The 17,509-nt window shown below is 49.7% G+C and overlaps 1 protein-coding gene across 5 annotated transcripts in view; it reads left to right on the top strand.

Moving 5' to 3' along the window:
• Window positions 1-17,509, top strand: part of ZFHX3 (zinc finger homeobox 3) — a 243,686-nt gene that overhangs the window by 131,955 nt on the left and 94,222 nt on the right. For all 5 annotated transcript variants that reach the window (XM_057711282.1, XM_057711280.1, XM_057711278.1 and 2 more), the window contains one exon: window positions 14,826-15,057. In XM_057711282.1, the coding sequence (XP_057567265.1) occupies window positions 14,826-15,057 (232 nt within the window). The remainder of the gene's footprint in view (window positions 1-14,825; window positions 15,058-17,509) is intronic.

Below are 17,509 nucleotides of genomic sequence, written 5' to 3'. Positions count from 1 at the left end.
TGGCGACTTTATTCCATGTTATAATTGAGGAGCGCGCTCGGTGTCAGAGCCCGCTCTCCCCTGCATGGCGCCCAACTCCCAAGCCTGTGTTCTTGCTGCGGACTGACCTGATTGCTGTGCGTCCAGTAGGAGGGCACGTGGTCCCTGCCTTCAGGAGCTTTCCGGTATCGTGGGGGGATATGCCACAAACATAAAGCTGATAATCAGTGCTCAGGGATTCAGATGTACTGTGAGACGGAGGCTTTGAGTTCAGAGGAGAAAGCATCACTGTGGACAGAAATAGGGGCCGAGATGTGATGCTCAGGAAGGGGCGCAGGATTTGGCTGAGCTGGGAGGGAAGTATGCACAGGAGGGAGTGGCGTCTCTGTCTCTTCGTCACACACACACACACGCACACACACACACGTGCACACACACACACACACACACACAGGAGGCCACTCATACACACACACGAGGCCACTGAGGGACTGAATCAGTAGACAGCAGAGCTGGCCGGAGACGGGTGCAGTGCGGTGGAGGAGAGGGTGAGAAGACGCGCTAGTGGAGGACCTTTCTCATGAACAGAGAAGGATGGAAACAATGTTTAGAGAAGATTGATAACATCTTTCATTGTTGTGTGAGGAAACAGGAAGCAGAAAGGTGGATAGACAAATGGGGAATGAATGAGTCCAAAGCTGGAAGAAAGATTGCCATTAAAAATGTGTCACCAGAAAACGGACTGGCTGTTGGTTCCTCTGGCCTCACGTTATTACAGAGCAATCTGGAAAGCTCATTGAAAACTTGTATTTTAATACTTAGCCTTTAAAATACCTACTAAAAAAGCGTCTATAGTCTGTATTAATACAGAGCCGCTTCCTGGATTTGAGAGTCCACAAAGATGCCACCTAACAAATTGAGATGTGGTGAGTGACTGACCACATCCTAATACGACAGCCCCAGGAAGCAACTGCAGGTCGGTTTGTGTCCACATGTCACCCTGCCCCAGTCACACAGTCCCTGCTAACATTCATAGCACCTGCGGGAGCATCCTGGTGCCCCAGGGCTGATAGGATCTCAGCCATCCTCTCCCTAGTCCTGCCTTTCTCCAGCATCCTCTAGACCCCTTTTAAACCCCCTCGTTTTGCTCGAAGAAATTTCCCCAGTTGCCAGTTTTATAGATGCAGTTTTCTGAAATATGGATTTCACTGAAGAAGATCCCTCACAGTTCTCCAGCAGGCTTTGTAAACCATCAGTCTTTCCAGGATGAAACTGTGCCTCCAGCAGATCTTCTGCTGTGGGTCCTTCCTGCCTCACACTGGTTCTTGGACCTACTGGACAGGAGTGAACTTGGTTGAAAATGAGGAAAGGATGTTTTGGTCAAAGTGGGCTGGTTGATGAAAACCTTCCCTGTATTTCACCATTTGAAAATATGTTTAAATATATATATATGTATCTCACTGCCATATTCTGTTCGGAGGTTGAGAGCAGAACTGGGAGACAGTATGTCGGGTCCAAGTCGCTTGGAAGACCCTGGGGAGGCACTGTCGTAAGTGGGACCGGCCAGTCGGAGGCCTGGTGAGCCTGGAGTTTGGGCATAAACTGGAAAGGGAGGGGGCACAGCTCAGTTTTCAGCTTCTGAGCCCGTGTGGAGAATGGTCCCCTCCTCGCCAGTCCCAGAACTTGAAAACTGATGAAAGTGTAAGATGTAACCAGTTCTGGGGTCCGGATAGCAAGAGTTCTTAGCATATAGGAGGACTAAAACTCAGAAGGAAAATAAAGATGTATGTGTGTTTATGTTTAAAAAAAAAAAAAGTCATCCCAATCTTCAAGTCTGGAGACAGTCCAGTTGCTCTGTCGTGCGTTCTGGGGGTACCCCCTTGGCCACCTCCTTCCAGGTGTCTGAGCACTGTCACATCACTCCGTTGTCTCTGGTAGACATTTTATGTTTGCAACTAAACCATGTCCTAAGTTGTTTTTATCTACAGAGGTGCGGTGGACGCTGAAATCACCCTCAGAATTGTCACGGCCGAGTTACTCACCCTGAGAGGCTCTGCGCTGTGTGCTCTCTACCCCTGTCTTCTGTGATCGTCTAGATGTTCTGGCTGTTTCTCAGTATCTCCAAGTCTTGCAGCTGTTTGTCAGTTTAATGGTAAAAGAGCTCTCGTAAAAGAGGGTAGCGGTAAACCATGTAAATACAGCAAGGGGTGTAGACGAAACGGAGAGTAGAATGACAGTGACCGACTAAGCTGGCCTCTGGCTGGGGGACATTTGGTTGATTCGGAGGAAGGACAGCACTTTTGTGCTCCATATACTGAAATAATGAAGTCACTAAATACAGCCATTTATGGTGATTATCTCCTGCCAAAAAAATCTTATTTAAGCGAGCAGTGTATCTGAGCAAACATACTCATTCCCTCAGCTCCATCAGGGTCATCAAGGACTGCGGAGCCCTGCGTGGAAGTTCAGGGAAGCATTTGCTGAAAAGAATGACTCGTGGGATCACCTGTGCTCTGACATGCCAGAGGCGAGGAGACGGGGGTTCTGGCTCAGGTGTGATGGGGAAAGACTTCAGGCCAAGAAGCCATCTGCCTGTTCTGGTTACTCTGAAGCCTTTTAGCAGGTGGAGAGGGTGTCAGGGAGGGCTTCCAAGCGGGAGAGGCACCGAGACCAGAAAGACGAGGGTTAGTGGCTAAGGTGGCAACTGCCAGGCGACTAGTTGTGTGGGGGGGGGGGGGGGGGGGGCGCGTGGAGTGGAAGATTTGAAATCTGAGATGGAGGAAGGGAATTGGACTTGATTAGATAGGTCTTGAGTGGCCAGCTGAAGACCGAGAGCAGCAGTGGGGCGTTAGAGGAGTTTCTTTGTTTGTTCAGACTTCCAGCCAGCCATCTTTCAGTACCTGCCGTGGGTCAGGAGCTGTGCCCAGTACTGGGATAGAACGTTCTCCCTGCCAGTGAGATACTGTTGACCGTGTGGCAGAGGAGCAGGGGCTGATTTGAAACAGTGAGATGAGTCCTGTGTAGATGCTTCTTCTGGCGGTTTGTGGGCTCAGAGTGGAGAGAGGTGGAGCTGGGAAAGGCTTTGGAGAAGGAGTGGCCTGTGAGCTGGGCCTTTGCCCAAAGGAGAGATCTGGTCTCTCTAGCTGTATGTTTATTTTATTTTGTTCTGCTCATGTCCCATGCCTTTAAAAAGACCGTTATTGTCATTTTACTTCATTCACAATATGAAACTGTTAGCTTTGAAACTCAGTAGTGCAATCCACTCTTTGATCTTTTCCAGCTAATAAAATGGAGTTTTCACGTGGGTCTCCTCGTTTCTTTGGTTTCATTATTCCCAGAGGTCTTGCATTCTGGAGCAGGTGGGTAGTGGGCCCTGATCCAAACCTCAGGGAAAATAGAGATTTCATAGATATATCTTGGGCACTGAACTGTTTTTGATCCAGAAAGGACCCACTTGCCAACTTACTCGTCCTTTCAGATGCTGGTGGTCAAATGAGTTTGCATTGGAATCATCAGTGAGCGTGGGTTGCACCTTCAGGATTCCTGGAGGCCTGGACGGGGTCTGAAGGGTTCCTAGGAAGTGCTGATGCTGTTGGTCCCGGGGCCACACTTTGGGAACCCCTGCTGTATCTAAGCCGTGCAGCCACTGGGAAAGGGCATTGCTGTATTCTTGGTGGAATGTTCCTTTACGTGGCCCTTTCTTAAAGGGCTTCCCTGGCAGGTTGTCTTCCTAGCCAGTCACAGCAGGAACAAGTGTGCAGAAGCACAGTGGCCTCCGAGGAAGAAAAGATGGCTCTCCAGACTCCCCAGGAGCCCTCCAGGTTATCCTTGCGGGAGTTCAGACCCCTGCCATGCCTGTGCAAACTGCAAAGATGCTGAGACGGGTGCAGCGGGATCCTAGACTTTTGACGTTCCTCTTCCTCGTCCGTGAGGGCTCACCCATTCTTAGGACCAGGACTCGATCTCAAAAACCATCGTCACCCGTGAAGAGTAGCAGATTTGTTCTTGTCCGGCTTCAGTCCACGGGCCCCCAGTGTAGCTGTCAGACATCAAGATTCAGCCTGGTCTTCCTTCTCTCCCTCTGCGAGAGGCCCCTCCTGTAGTCTGGAAATGGGGTGGAGGGGACGAGGGCACGCATAGTGACAGCCCTCAGGAGGCCAGCAGACACCCAGCGATCCTCCGGCTCAACGGGTGCTCCTGATCTTTGAGCTCACGCCCATTGGAATGATTAATTGATGTCCTCCACTCTGCTGGACAATTAAGGAAAGCGGGAGAAGGAGGGAAAAGTCTTCAGTTGGACCTAATTTGGCACCATATTGTTTTCTGTTAATCTATTTTGTTTTCTGTCCGTCTGTCCCCAGGGACGGGTGCCTTGCTGCTTGCTGGAGCATGCATAACTAATGTCCTCATTAAGGGCTGATCTGTTTATCAGGACCATGCGAGGAAGCCAGCCTGCCAAACCTGGGCGCGAGCTGGGGGCCCTTACCTCCCTCTGGGCCTTAGCCCCACCTCATTAAGCTGGTCCAGGCTATTGATTGGGAGCCTGTGTTTGGAAGAGCCTTACTTACTCCATGCATTATCTTGACAGATTGATCAGACCTGATTGAGAACCTCTTAAAGGAGCGAACAGCCGTAATGGGAAAGTTGGACTCTGTCATCCGTTAGGATGATTCTGGGAGCAAGAAGAACACGTCTGACATCTTGGAGCAATTGTATTTACAATTAACATGGCTGAAAACGATTGCCTCTATTGATCCCCCCTTCCTGCAATTACAGCCCCATTGTTTACATTCCAGCACTTCAGTTATAAAAAGGAAATTCAATAATTATTGCATTATTTAAAGTTAAAGTGCCACAGAGTTTGCTGGCTACGCTTGCTGGTTGATTTAACATTCAGTAAAATCCATGCTGAGCTCTCCATCTTGAGGCCGAACAATATCGGCTTTTAATGAGACTTAAAAAGGGGGGGAATGAGAGCAAAACCTAGTGCATAAGGGTGTTTGTCTGGGTTATTTATTGGGGGGGGGGACCTGAAAGCAGGGCAGAGAAACTAGCCGTGTTGTCTTTTGCAAAACTGTGTTCCTCTCATCACGTGGCTGTCCGCTCTGCAGCCAGCCATCCCCTGGCCTCTGGGCTCCGCTTCCTCAAAGAAGCACCTTTCTCTTTCCACTCTCTCTGTCCCTTGGCCCCCTCCCACACGTGTAACTTATCTTCCTCAACCTTCAACAGAATCCACGTAATTTAAGGAGAAAGGGTGAAATGTCTTAGCAGCCAGAATGAGCGACATCAAAGTCATTTGTTTAGAGGGACTTCTTCTCTCCTGCCTGGTCACTTTCCCATTTTCTGTTTCAAGGGAAAAAATGAAGTAGAAATTAAGCCCCTCTTACAAGCAAGAAATCAGCCCCGCGCGTACTCACTGCCCCCTGCCCGTCTCACGCTGGAGGCCCGTGTTCTTCTCTCATAATGAAGGTGATGAGGGTATTTGTCAGCAGATCGTGGGAGCCCAAGAGAAGCCTCCAGGTTTGAGCACCAAATTCATGCTCTCAGCAGCAGCAGCCAGAAAGTTCAAGAGCATGGGAGGAATTTTAAAGACCATTTTATTTTTCTCACATTTGGTGGAAACTCTGCCGTGGGCTCGGTTCCAGCAAGACATCTGGACAGGTGCGCTCAGCGGGAGGCAGGGCTGGGAGGAAAAAGTGATGTCTCATGCCTCCCCAATCAAGAGTCACGCTTTCAGCCACAGACCCGAGAAAGTTCAGACTGCAGGTGTGAGAGGGGAGAGGAAGATGGGTGGAGCCAATTCCGACTTTTATGAAGTATCTGGAGCCGGCCAGTAGCAGGCAGCTGCTTCCGTGTGACTTTTTCATTAAAGAGGTGAATTCTTGTGTGCAGGCATTGCGTGATTTATGGAATGCTGTTTGCTCGAATCTGAAATACTCTTTGGGAAAAGGCGGGTGGTGCGGCGACGTGAGGCCTTGGAAATTTTCCTTCTTATAGGGGAATGTCTCCAGGCATTCTGACTTAGGTCTCTGTTCCGTGGCAGTTGCTGCCCAAAGCAGTTGTTCTCAGAGTGTGATCCTGGAGCAGCAGCACCCCCCAGGGAGATTGATAGATGTGTACATTCTCCATCCCTACCCCGGGCCAGGTGAATCAGAAACTGCGGGGGTGGGCCTGACACTCTGCAGAATGACGTGCCCCCCAGGTGCTTCTCACGCATGCTCGAGTTAGAGGACCGTTGAGCTAGAACACATCTGCATCCATCAGGCATACCTGCCAATCCGAGGCCAGGAAGCAAAATCTGGGCTCAAGGTGGAAAGACGATAACCTGTGCCAAATATTTGGGTAGTCCTTCACATCTTCTGAATGATTTTCACATTTGTTTGGTCATGTGGTTTTTAGAATTGCCTCCAAGGAAGACAGGGCAAGTATACATGCCTGTGTTTTACAGATGAAGTAGCACACCTGTGTTGACCACCAGACAGGTATTTTTTTTTCCTGCTGTGTTGACTGTCATGCGATTGAAGATAAAAATAAACAAATCCTTCAGAGCGGATTTGGGGAATCAGGGACGTGTCTACAACCTTTTCAGCTAAGTTCTCCTTTCCTGGTTCTCACCTGGGATGTTGGCAGATGTGTTAAACAACAAGGTTTCTGATTTTCACTATCTGGGAACCTGATGGGCAGAGAGAACCAGTAAACAGATGTGGTTCTGTGGCAAGGATGTGGGCCTGGGGTGTGGATCCTTGCTGTGCCCGCACCAGCTGCACGCTGTCGGGCCACTGACTTAAAAATTAAGCACCTCTTCTAAGGACGAAGTCGGTCCCGTGTGCGTGCAATTTCCCCTCTATTTTATAATTTCTGTACATCACAGTTTCTTTATTGTCAACAACGGATTCTTCTTTGGCTCCAGGGGGTGGTGTGGGGTGGCAGTTCCTAGGGAGGGGGCGGGATAGATTGGTCATAAGGAAGGAAATGTCAAATAGGTAAATTTAATAGGCATTCATTTCTTTTCCTAATCCCCAAAGCTTAACTACTTTGAAAAATGATGATAATATTAATAACAGCCTTGTTGATTACGAAGGCGAACCATATATCAGGTGCTGTATTAAGCACTTTGTAGGAATTATCCCATTGCCCTCTCCCAGTGGTGCTGTGAGGAGGTTCTGTTATTGTCCCAACATGGCCAGTGAGGAAACTGAGGCCAAGCCAGTGTGTATAACTTGCCCAAGGTAGCACAGAGGGAGGGTTTTCCCTGGCCTGCCTTAATCTAGCGTGCACTTTAAACCACCATTCTGGCAACAGCGTGACATGGAGTTGAATGAGGACCAGCTTGAGTAGCACGTATGTGGCGGCCTTTGTTTTGTGTGGGGACTTAGACCTGTGAGAGCTGGAAAGTAGCTCAAGGGAAGAAGCACATCTTAATGAACTCACTGGCCCCAGTGTCCTGTCCTAGGGAAGGGCTGATCTTCAGCCCCAAGGACCTTTGAGTAGTTCCTAGAGGATAGTCAGTTTGCTGTTAGCCTTGTGGGACCCACTTGGTTGTTTTCCCCGCCACGTACCTCCCTTGGCTTCCGAGCTTATGTAGATGCTCATTTGACCATCGTGGAAACTAGTCCTTATTTTGTTTGAGACCTCGTGCTCTGATGAGCCCTTTCCTAAGGGAGGACTCCTGCACACCTTATCAGCTTCCTCTCTGAGTGTAGTCATGCCACACTCCTTTCTGGAGTTTTCCCAGCAAAGGGAAATGAAATCTGTTAGGGACGGCACCAACATTCCACAAGAGTCCATGTTTGGATCTTTTCTAGAAAAGATTCAAAGGCTGGTACAACCTGTAGATGGTTGCAGATTTATGCTTCTTTTTCTTCTAGAATTTACTATACTTCTCTCAAGGAACATTCATCTTGAGACTTTTGAATGAAGAAATGTCATTCGTGCAAGAGAAGAGATGCAGGGTTGGAAAGTCTTGACTCTGGCCTTGGAGCTCAGATGCTGAGAGCGAACAGTCATGGCTTGTTCCAGGGCGTGAGGAGTCTGGCCTAGAAACCAGAAAATAGGTCAGAGCAACGCAGATGGATTGATCTAAGGGAACATTTTTACTTCCTTTCACTTTCTCTTGTAAATTGTGGTTGGCGCTTATATCTTACGCTGTCTGCTGGGCTCCTGCAGTGAACTGGGACTAAATTAACATGTGCCAAGGATGAGGGCATGAGTGGGTGAAAAGCCAACATGAAACAGAAAATACGTATATATTTAGGTTGACCTTCCGGAAGCTTTCCTAAGAATGTGACACTAAATTTGGAACTGTAACACAACCCCTGATTAAAAAAAATTAACCGCCCCCATTCCGGGTTGCATTACACCTGAAACAATTTCTCTCTTAGGCATGCAAGGTGAATACCGGGGTCTGGGGAGTCTCGTGTTCCGGAACGCCACCCGCAGGCAGTGCAGCGTAGCTGGACGGCTTTGGACCTGGCCTCCAGCCCCAGGTTCCAGTCCTGTTTCTTCCACGCTCTGTGGGACCTTCGGGGGAGGGAGTCACATGACCTTCTGGAACTTTGGGTGTCTCCAAGGACAGGAGCCAAACGCTGCCCACCTCGGGCTGTGATGAGAAGATTAAGTGTGTGAAGGTGCTTCCTCAGCAGTAAATGCCGTGCCCGGGCATGGTGGTGCATTAACACCCACTTACTTCTTCCTTATTTCATCTTACTGAGTAATTAGCAGACTCACTCTGGACCCTCATCTTCCTCTTCCTTCTCACTGGAAGCATTGGTGAGACTTTCACAGTCCTCGCCCTGAGCCCTCGGCTTGCTGTGGTTAACAGTCTTTTCCCTCCAGAGGCCTGATGTGACAGCAGCCTCATCCCCTGGGAACCTCCGTTTCATGGATTGAGAGACCTTTCTACCTGTCTGTGCCGGGATGCACTTCTGAGCCTGACACGTGTGCCGGGGCCCTTTCTGGACGCCCGCCGTGGGGCTGCTTCTCTGCGATGCAGGAGGTGTCCGGTCTCACCCGAGGTAGCCCACTTGCCCAGAGGGATGCCATCAGGGAGCTTCACTGTTTGCTTTGCTCTCCGAATAGAGTTGTGTTGTATCCGCGGGGGAATGTGGTGCGCCAGGCAGGCGTTCGTGTGTTCATCATAACAGGTATTATTCCCCGAGGAAGCTTCATTTATGAATCCTGTGTGTTTTCATTTGTGAGAGTGTGTGTGTGTGTCAGAGTGAACTTTGTCCATTTCTACTTTAAAGGGGAGGCTTCGACAAAACCTGATCAATATTTTGCATTCCATGCATGAAGAAGCAGATGTTAGAAGTTTCCTATTGTTGGGGAGGAGGAGGGAGCCGGGGCCCCTCCAGATTTATAGAAATCGATGTTCTCTGACAGACGTTGGTTAGTTTTCCTGGGAAACAAGTAACAGGAACACATTTTTTTGATTTTCGCGATGAGTTATTTTCTAACAAGAGCCCTCCTTTTGTCTCTGACTTTCAGTCGTTGGCCAGGGTGGACGAGCCCACCATGTTAATGGGGTGGAATCCCACAAATAATGCCGGCTGGCTCCTTTCCCTTCTTTTCTTTCTTAATTATTAATTTGCTTTTTGCACTCGACCTTACTTGCCAGGCTCTTTATCTGAGGTGCCTTTTACTGTATCGAGGTCTTTTCTTTTCCACGTTCTTCCCTCAGAACCAGACACAGAAGGGAGGATGTGGGGCATTGGATGTTTCCGTGTCAGGCACACAGGAGTGTCACCTGCCAGCTAAACCAGGACGGGATGAGCATTTTGAAATATAAATGCTCCAACAGGATCAGACAGATGGACAGGAAAGGGTCTCTGACCAGCTGGAGGGAGCCGCGCTTGCTCATTTCCAGCACAGGTGCTGCCCACCTAGTGTGTGAGTCCGGTTCCTACCTGCTTGTGGTGAGGACAGTCTGTTTTCTGCTGCACAGTGGTCAGTTGAAGAAGTTGGAGTTTGTTGGGCTCTTTCCCGGCTTCCATGTATGAGTCAAACTGTGGGTCCTTGTACTCCTTCTTGTGGCTCCTTGTACTCCTTTGAGCTTTCAGGAAGTAAAACTTGCCAAGTGTAGAAGTTTCTTTTGGTGGAAACGACTGTACACTTGCAGTTCTTATAACCCAGTGTTTTGTAGGTACTTTTACAACCGGCCGGTGAGGTTGGGGGATATCAAGGAAACCCTGGGTGGTTCAAGGTTATAGGAGAGGCTGGCTGGACTGAGTGAGTTTGTTTGGACCTCAGTTACCACTCCTCTTTAGCTGGGTAGATCTCCCTTTCTTGATTTACTAGTCATTCCTGCTTCTTCATTATTCATTGGTGGGTAGATGTTGATTCTTCTTGACTGAGCCAGTGATTTTCACCTGTCCCACTGGAGGGTGCATTCTCACTATGGCATTCACGCCAGAGGGATGCTCTCCTCATATCGCTTGGCTTGTCTGCTAAGTCACCACCATGACTGCCTTACCACCTGCAGGGTCAGGCCCTAGGGTAGGGCATAGTGTGTGTGCATGTCTGTGTTGTGTTTACATATAGTGTCTCATGTATTGTAGACACTTAGAATCGAACCAAAACCAAACCCTGCCCCGATGGGCTTAGTGGCCAGTTTTCTTTGGGTCCACATGTAGCACACATGCCTTACAACACATTAACCACAGCTGAAGTTACTGTTCTGTTTTCTTTTTCCAGCTGCACACCTGACCCGATAGAGGTGAGCGGTTAAGAATCTTGAGCACAGAGTAAAGAAATAAATGGAAAAAGGCACACAAGACCTGGGTCCTCCTCCCTGAGGATGGGCGAGCTCTGTGATGGAGGGGGAGAGGGTTGGGGGAGTCCAGTGTCTGTGTGGGAGAAGAATTTCCTGCCTGCGGAGGAGAGCAAGAACTCTGAAAGGAGGCAGCTCCTCCGTTGAATGTTCCACTGGGATTTGTGCCTTGGTGGATTCTTCGTATATTACAGTGAATTTAATTAAATACATCGTGATCCCAATTGAGGGTATTCTAATTAGCCGGGTCAGGAACAAATCATTCTCCATCCTTCTCCAAATGAAAACATCTACTCTCTTCTGCAGGGAAAGCATGTCCTTGGCTGACTGGCTTGCCCCCTGGACTCCTCATTGGCCTCTCCAGCCCCACCCCATCCTGCTGCTTCTTATTAGGCAGGTTCCAAGGGTGAAATTCTGGGAATGGGCCAGTGCCTCTTGGGGAGGAGAGGGTGCCTGGCCAAGAAGGTCAGGACATTGACCCACCCAAGGCCTGGGAAATGACCAGCTGGTGCAGAGAAGGTCCCAGAAGTCAGGACCCTGCTTTGGGCCCCACTTTGCTCCAGGCTGGACAGCCTGAGAATTACTGAGTGAGAGCTTACAAGATGTGGTGAGAACAGGAGCTGTCACATGCAGGTAGACCTCAGGAGACTCCAGTTGCGAGTAGAAGTTTGGGTGTGGGGTATAACCTGTATAAGCACATGTTTCCTGGGAACGGAGAAGTAGTTTATTCTGGATTTGTGTGTGTGTGTGTGTGTCTTGGAGAATGAACTTGGAGTGCAAAAGCAAGCTTGGAATTTTGAATTAAGCTTCTGTGCAAGTCTCTAAAAGAGGGTTCTAAATGTTCCCTACCCCAGGATCAGTGGAAGAGGCCATGGCTCCGTTTTCCACATTTCGTTTTATTCTTTTCTCTACCGTTTGTAGTGCGTACCCATTTCCCTTCCAAAATGTTTCTCACGGGGCAGACAGAAGAATTCCTGGTGAGTGAAGAGACTGCCGCTGACCACCACGAGTCAGGTGTGGTGGTTGTGGGATGTCATCATTATATCAGTTATTTTTTGAAGCACAAGTCCACGGTATGGTGCTTATTTCAATTCAGGATTTATACAGCCCTGTCACCCAAGAACCCATGGATCTGAGGACAAAAGACATCTGACATCTCAACTCACATCCAGTTCTTTTTGGCTGTGTTATCCAGAGGCTGGAAACCCCAGCCGTTTCGAAAAGAACCCTCACATCCTAATTAAAATTTTTTGTTTAAGATTCAGAGCCTTATGGCAAGGAAACCCTGTTTCATGGGAAGGTAATGGGAATTTGGGGGTAAGGCTTTAGCGATCCTTGCTCTGATTTCATAGTTTACGATACCACCAAAATCCCTCGACAGAACTTATTGCTTGGGATGCTGTGGTTTTCTTCCCTGTTATCTTTCATTCAGTCACTTTCTGTTGAAACTTTAATAAATGTAATTCTTTTGGTCTTAGTGATCCAAGATAGCAGTTTCTGGCTCCTGTACACGTTTCCTGTTCCTCAATCCCAAGCCAAACCCTTGCTCCCAGGAATATCCTGGTTCAGTTCTTTGCTTTTGGGAGTCCCTGTGGAGAAGTCGGGGAGAAGGAGCGTGGACAGGCTCACCCTTTTCCTTTCCATCTAGCCCATCAGACTCTCCCTCTCCTCAGGGCTGCAGCCTCCCGAAAACATTGCTCTGGTGCTTTCCATCCTCCCGAAATCCTCTGTAAGGAGCCTTATGTCAGAGGAGGCAAACCGAAGATAAACCATTAAAAAAAAAAAATCAACTCAAATTTATTTCGAGGAAAGTAGCTTCATATTTCCAGGTGTTACAATTTGACAGCTAACACTGAGCTCGCTAGTTCTTCAAACTCCTGGTTGTGATTGCTCTAGGACAGCTATTCCTGGAGCAGCGGCGGGGAGGTGGGGCTAGGTATTGCTTTGTTCCAAGGATCTGCACTTGGGTGTATGTTAAATCGCCTATTTCTGGGAAAGAAGGGATTGTTCTCTATTGCAGTGGCCCCCAACATTTTTGGCACTAGGGGCTGGTTTTGTGGAAGACGGTTTTTCCCGTAGACCAGGGCTGGGGTGGGAGGATGGTTCAGGCGGCCATGTGAGCGGTGGGGAGGAGCAGATGAAGCTTCACCCGCTGGCCTGCAGCGCACTTCCTGCTGTGCCGCCCAGGGTTTGGGGACCCCTGCCCTGTTGGTACCTGTGAAGCCCTTCCGTTTGCTACCTGCAGGTTGGCCCCAGAGCAAAAGTTCTTGTGGGGCAGTGCAGCCAGTTTACATAGTCGAGGGCCTGGGCCCCCCTCCTCTTCCCCACACTGGTTTTCCTACAGCGCTCCTTTGATGCATTCATATTCCCTCTTCCAGTGAGGTCCAGACGTGCTTCCGGAACGTTCACACTTTCTCAGTGAACATAGCATTTGTGCACGTGAGCACGTGAGCCTCAGAGCCGTGTCAGCCAACAGGAGGCACTGCTAGGGCTACTCTGGTATTTTCAGTATCAGGCAGAGTGCGGGACCTTCTGACTGCTGTGCTCTCTGTCTCACCATATAACCTGGACAAGAAAGATATCCAGGCAGGACCAGAAACAGTTATCAGGCATGTGCATCAAATAGAAGTGCAGTCAGAAAGAAGGGGCAGCACAAAGCAGTCCTGAGGCGTTGCTTGTGTCCTCTATATAGCTCCTTGGGCCAGGCTCTGGGGACTGGCGGTGGGGTGAGGGCGGGGAGAAAGAAGGAAGGACAGGTGGTAATACGAGCCCAAAAAAGCACTTATATGATCTGAATTTCCTCCTCCAGAAGGATGCTGGGGGATGTGAGACCCGGGTTCTAGATCTCTCTCTCCCACTAACTGACTGGGTTACCTCGGGTCAACCACTTAAACCTTTTGCAATTGTTTCTCCTGCTTTATGTGCACCCAATAGAAAAATTCCCTCTTCCCCTAGAATAAGTCATTTGAAATGAAGGAGGCGGCCTTCCTATACCAGGAGCATGTCAGTTCCCTAATTGTTAATGAAAAGGGTCCATAGCTTTCAGCATATTCTCAAAGAGGCCCCGAAAGGAGGTGAACGTTGTGCTTGGGGTAATCTTTAAGTCTTCTCCTAGATGCAGAAGTCTGGGGTCTGCTAACGGTTTCCGTGGCCTCCACGGTCTTATTCCCCGAACGTCACTCCTGTGTGTGCCTGCTTCCTGCCTGCTCTCAGGATTCCGTGTTCTGGAATCAGAGTACTGTGTCGACACATATACAACACAGAGTGTAATTCTGACCATCTGAGCACTAAGCCAAATGACCTTGAGATGTTGACAGAAAGATAGCCTGGAGAAATTTATTTTTCTTTTCTTTCTTTTTTTTTTTTTTTTTTTTAAATCCAGGGGAAAACCTAATTTTGGGTTCTCCTAAGAGTCTGTAGTTCTAAATACAAAAACTTGAGTCATCTGTCTTGTGAAATAGCCAGACAGCAGCTTTGTCTCTGTGTTACTGACCCAAAATTCTGTACAGGTGAGGTGACCACACGGACCATCCCGTAAAGCGGGGGCTGGTCCCTTTTTCCGCAAAGGGCCAGTGAATAAGATTTTAGGCTTTGCAGACCAAACAGTGTCTGTTGCAAGTATTGAACTCTTGTGTTTAGAAAGCAGCCATAGACAGTACACAAATTAACAGACATGGCTGTGTTCCCATAACACCCTGTTTACAGAAATAGGCGGCAGGGTGGATTTGGCCTGCGGGTCATAGCTTGCCGACCCCCGTTCTAAATAAAGTAGGATACTTCGGTGAGTGGAAGGAGGAACCTTTAATTATTGTGCCAGGAAGACCAGTTTTATACGGGGAGAGTCCGATCCGTCAGCGTTTTCAGTGCTCCAACATGTTTGGGGGAGACGGGAGTGAGAGCCAGCTTGCTACCTGTGCTCACAGAGCTGCTAGAGAAGGGCCTATTGGGAACACCAGGCAACCCCTGTAAGGGATGGTGGGGTGCTGCCGGGGGCGGGGTAGGCTCACGGCGGCGGTGGGCTTGGTGGTGGGCTTCGAGCAGCTCACCCAAGGCATGTCCCTCGTTTTCGCCCCTGTAGCACCTGCAGCAGCACGAGAGTGGCGTGGAGGGCGAGAGCTGCTACTACCACTGCGTCCTGTGCAACTACTCCACCAAGGCCAAGCTCAACCTCATCCAGCACGTGCGCTCCATGAAGCACCAGCGCAGCGAGAGCCTGCGCAAGCTGCAGCGACTGCAGAAGGGCCTTCCGGAGGAGGACGAGGACCTGGGGCAGATCTTCACCATCCGCAGGTGCCCCTCCACCGACCCCGGTGAGTGGTCTCGTGAGCTCAGGAGGCCTCCCGAGGGCTTCGGCTCTGTGCTCACGTCCTCACGGCCATTACCGGCCTCACAGGTGACCGTTGTGTTCTGGAAGGAACACGCAGGGATTGTTCTTTTCTCTCTTTTTTTTTTTCAAAGGAGCTTAGCGCCGCTTTTCTTCAGACGTTACACGCCACTGCCCAGGAGCACGCCAACAGATGACATGTCTCCTCTCCCCAGATTCCGCCGGTGTGCACTGTAGATTCAGTTTTTTGGTTCAGGTCAACATAAAGCAAATGCTAAATTATATCTTGTTCAGTGTCGAGATTGGGCAGTGTGTGACCTTGAGCCTGGTCTGTAAGAGTGAACTTCAGAGAAGATTGAAACAACAGGTGCTTGTTACAAACACTGCGATTGTGTTCGGGAGCGATGGTCCTCCCGGACTCAGTGTTGCCTGTTACTTCACAAAGAGGGTGGAGACCTTCCAGGGGAGCTCGCCCTGCTTCCACCTCCCACCCTGTCCTCTCACCCACCATCCCCTTCTCCGTACCTCCCTTCCTCCCCTGTGTGACTCTCACTCCCACGGGGACCTCACTCAGTAGAATCTCCCCGCTCTCTTATTTTCTCAGCCTCCCAGTCCCTTTCTTGAGAGCACAGGACAGTCACCTGCCTCTTTAAAAACAGAAAGCAAAAGCTCTCCCTAAATCCTGTGTTCCACTTTCTCTCTACAACCGCATCTTCAGATTCTTGAAAGAGCACTCTGTGTTGGGCCATCTCCAGGTCACGCGTCAGCCTGTCATAGCCCGTTCCTCCCGTCATCAAACCATCCTTGAGAAGGTCACCATTGACCTTGGATTCACCTCGCCCAGTGGCTGTGTGCTGGGCCTTTTTCTTTCTGTGAGCTTTGGAATGGCTGCACAGTCCCCTCCGGAAGTGCCCTTCCCTGGGTGTTGTTTCTCTCTTGTCCGCCGGCTGCTCCGGACCATGCTCCAGGCCCCTCTCTAGCTCACGGCCCTCAGGCTGCCCCGCGTGCTGGCATCATGCTAGGCCTGGCCCTCGGCTCCCAGCCTCTTGAAGCTTTGATCTCCTGGTGTTGGCACGTGCCCTTCAGGCAGCTTCCTGGATCCCTCACTGATGCCACCTCCTACTCACTGGGCTCACGACTTCCCCTGCCGACCTCTTTCTCCGTTTGATGGCCTGCGGTCGAATGACTGGCCAGGCTGCAGACTCGGGCCTTTTGGTCTCTCCATCGCCCGCGGTACCCTCTCAGCCTTTGAGCTCTCGTGGCTGTGTGGAGATTTTAATCCTAATGTTATCAAATTTCACATTTTTATAGTTTTTAAAGGCAAAAAGTTCTACGAGCCTTAGTGTGGAAAATGGCATGGCCCACGCCAGCCCCATGCCCCAGAGCACCGGCTTTCGAGTGTAATTGTTCCTTTTGTTACTTACTTCCATATTTCTTAACGTGCTGCTAGTACGATTTCTTGATTTAAAAAAATGTGGGGGGAGGTAAGTTTTAGACATTGTCTATTGGCTTTCTACTCTGGAAGGTGAGTATTTTACTAGTATGCTATCCTGCAAGCCCGCACGCTCACACACACGCATCGCGCACCCCCCAGACTCCATACACGCTCTCTCACGCACGTACACGGTACCCACACACCCCGGCCCCCCTGCAGACTCGGTCTTCCCTTCCCTCCACCTTCCATTACGATGAATAATTTGGGGGCATATTAATATTCAGTGTTTTCATTATTCTAACTCTATAAATATTAATCACAGCTGAGCCATGTAGAGTTTTATAATTTCATTTACCTTCTTGTACAACTTTTTGTTTTCGCTGGTTTTCTAGGTACCTATAATTAATTCATGGCTGACTCTCTGCCAGGGTAGACATCTTCTCATCTCTGAAGGCTCTGCTGTATCCGTTTACCTGTCAGCTTCATTTCCTCCTGGAGGCATCCATCCCGAGCCCTTACGGAGCCCTCTGCCCACGGCTCTTGTCTCCATCACCCAGCTGCAACTTTGCTCCCTTTTCCGTATCAATGAAACCAGATTCCCCAATGATGGGATATACCAGAATTCGAGAATGCGTCCTCCCTGCTAGAAAAGGATCATCGCAGAGGAGGGGCCAGTCCTCCCCTGCAGTCATTCTGAATTTTTGCTTTGGGAACGTACTGCGTGGGTACCAGGATGCTTTTTGTCACCTCCAGATCCCTGCAAGGCTGACTGTGCCGTCCCACGTGTATTACAGATGCCTCTTTTGGTTAACGTTCAGTCTTCATCTCTGGGGCTTGTGCTTTGCGTCTGACCCCATGGCTCTCTGCGTGGGGCCCAGCACCCACAGACATGCCAGTTTCCCAAGACTGAGACCACTGTGCCATCTGGCTGTGAGGGTCCCTACTCCGCACTGGGGCATGTTGGCCTGTTTGATCCCACCGCTCCCCATTATTCTGCTGTGAA

This window comes from Hippopotamus amphibius, chromosome 16 (assembly GCF_030028045.1).
Source record: "Hippopotamus amphibius kiboko isolate mHipAmp2 chromosome 16, mHipAmp2.hap2, whole genome shotgun sequence".
Taxonomy (NCBI): domain Eukaryota; kingdom Metazoa; phylum Chordata; class Mammalia; order Artiodactyla; family Hippopotamidae; genus Hippopotamus; species Hippopotamus amphibius.
The sequence above is the reverse complement of the archived record's forward strand: the minus strand, read 5'-3'. Positions and strand labels throughout refer to the sequence as shown.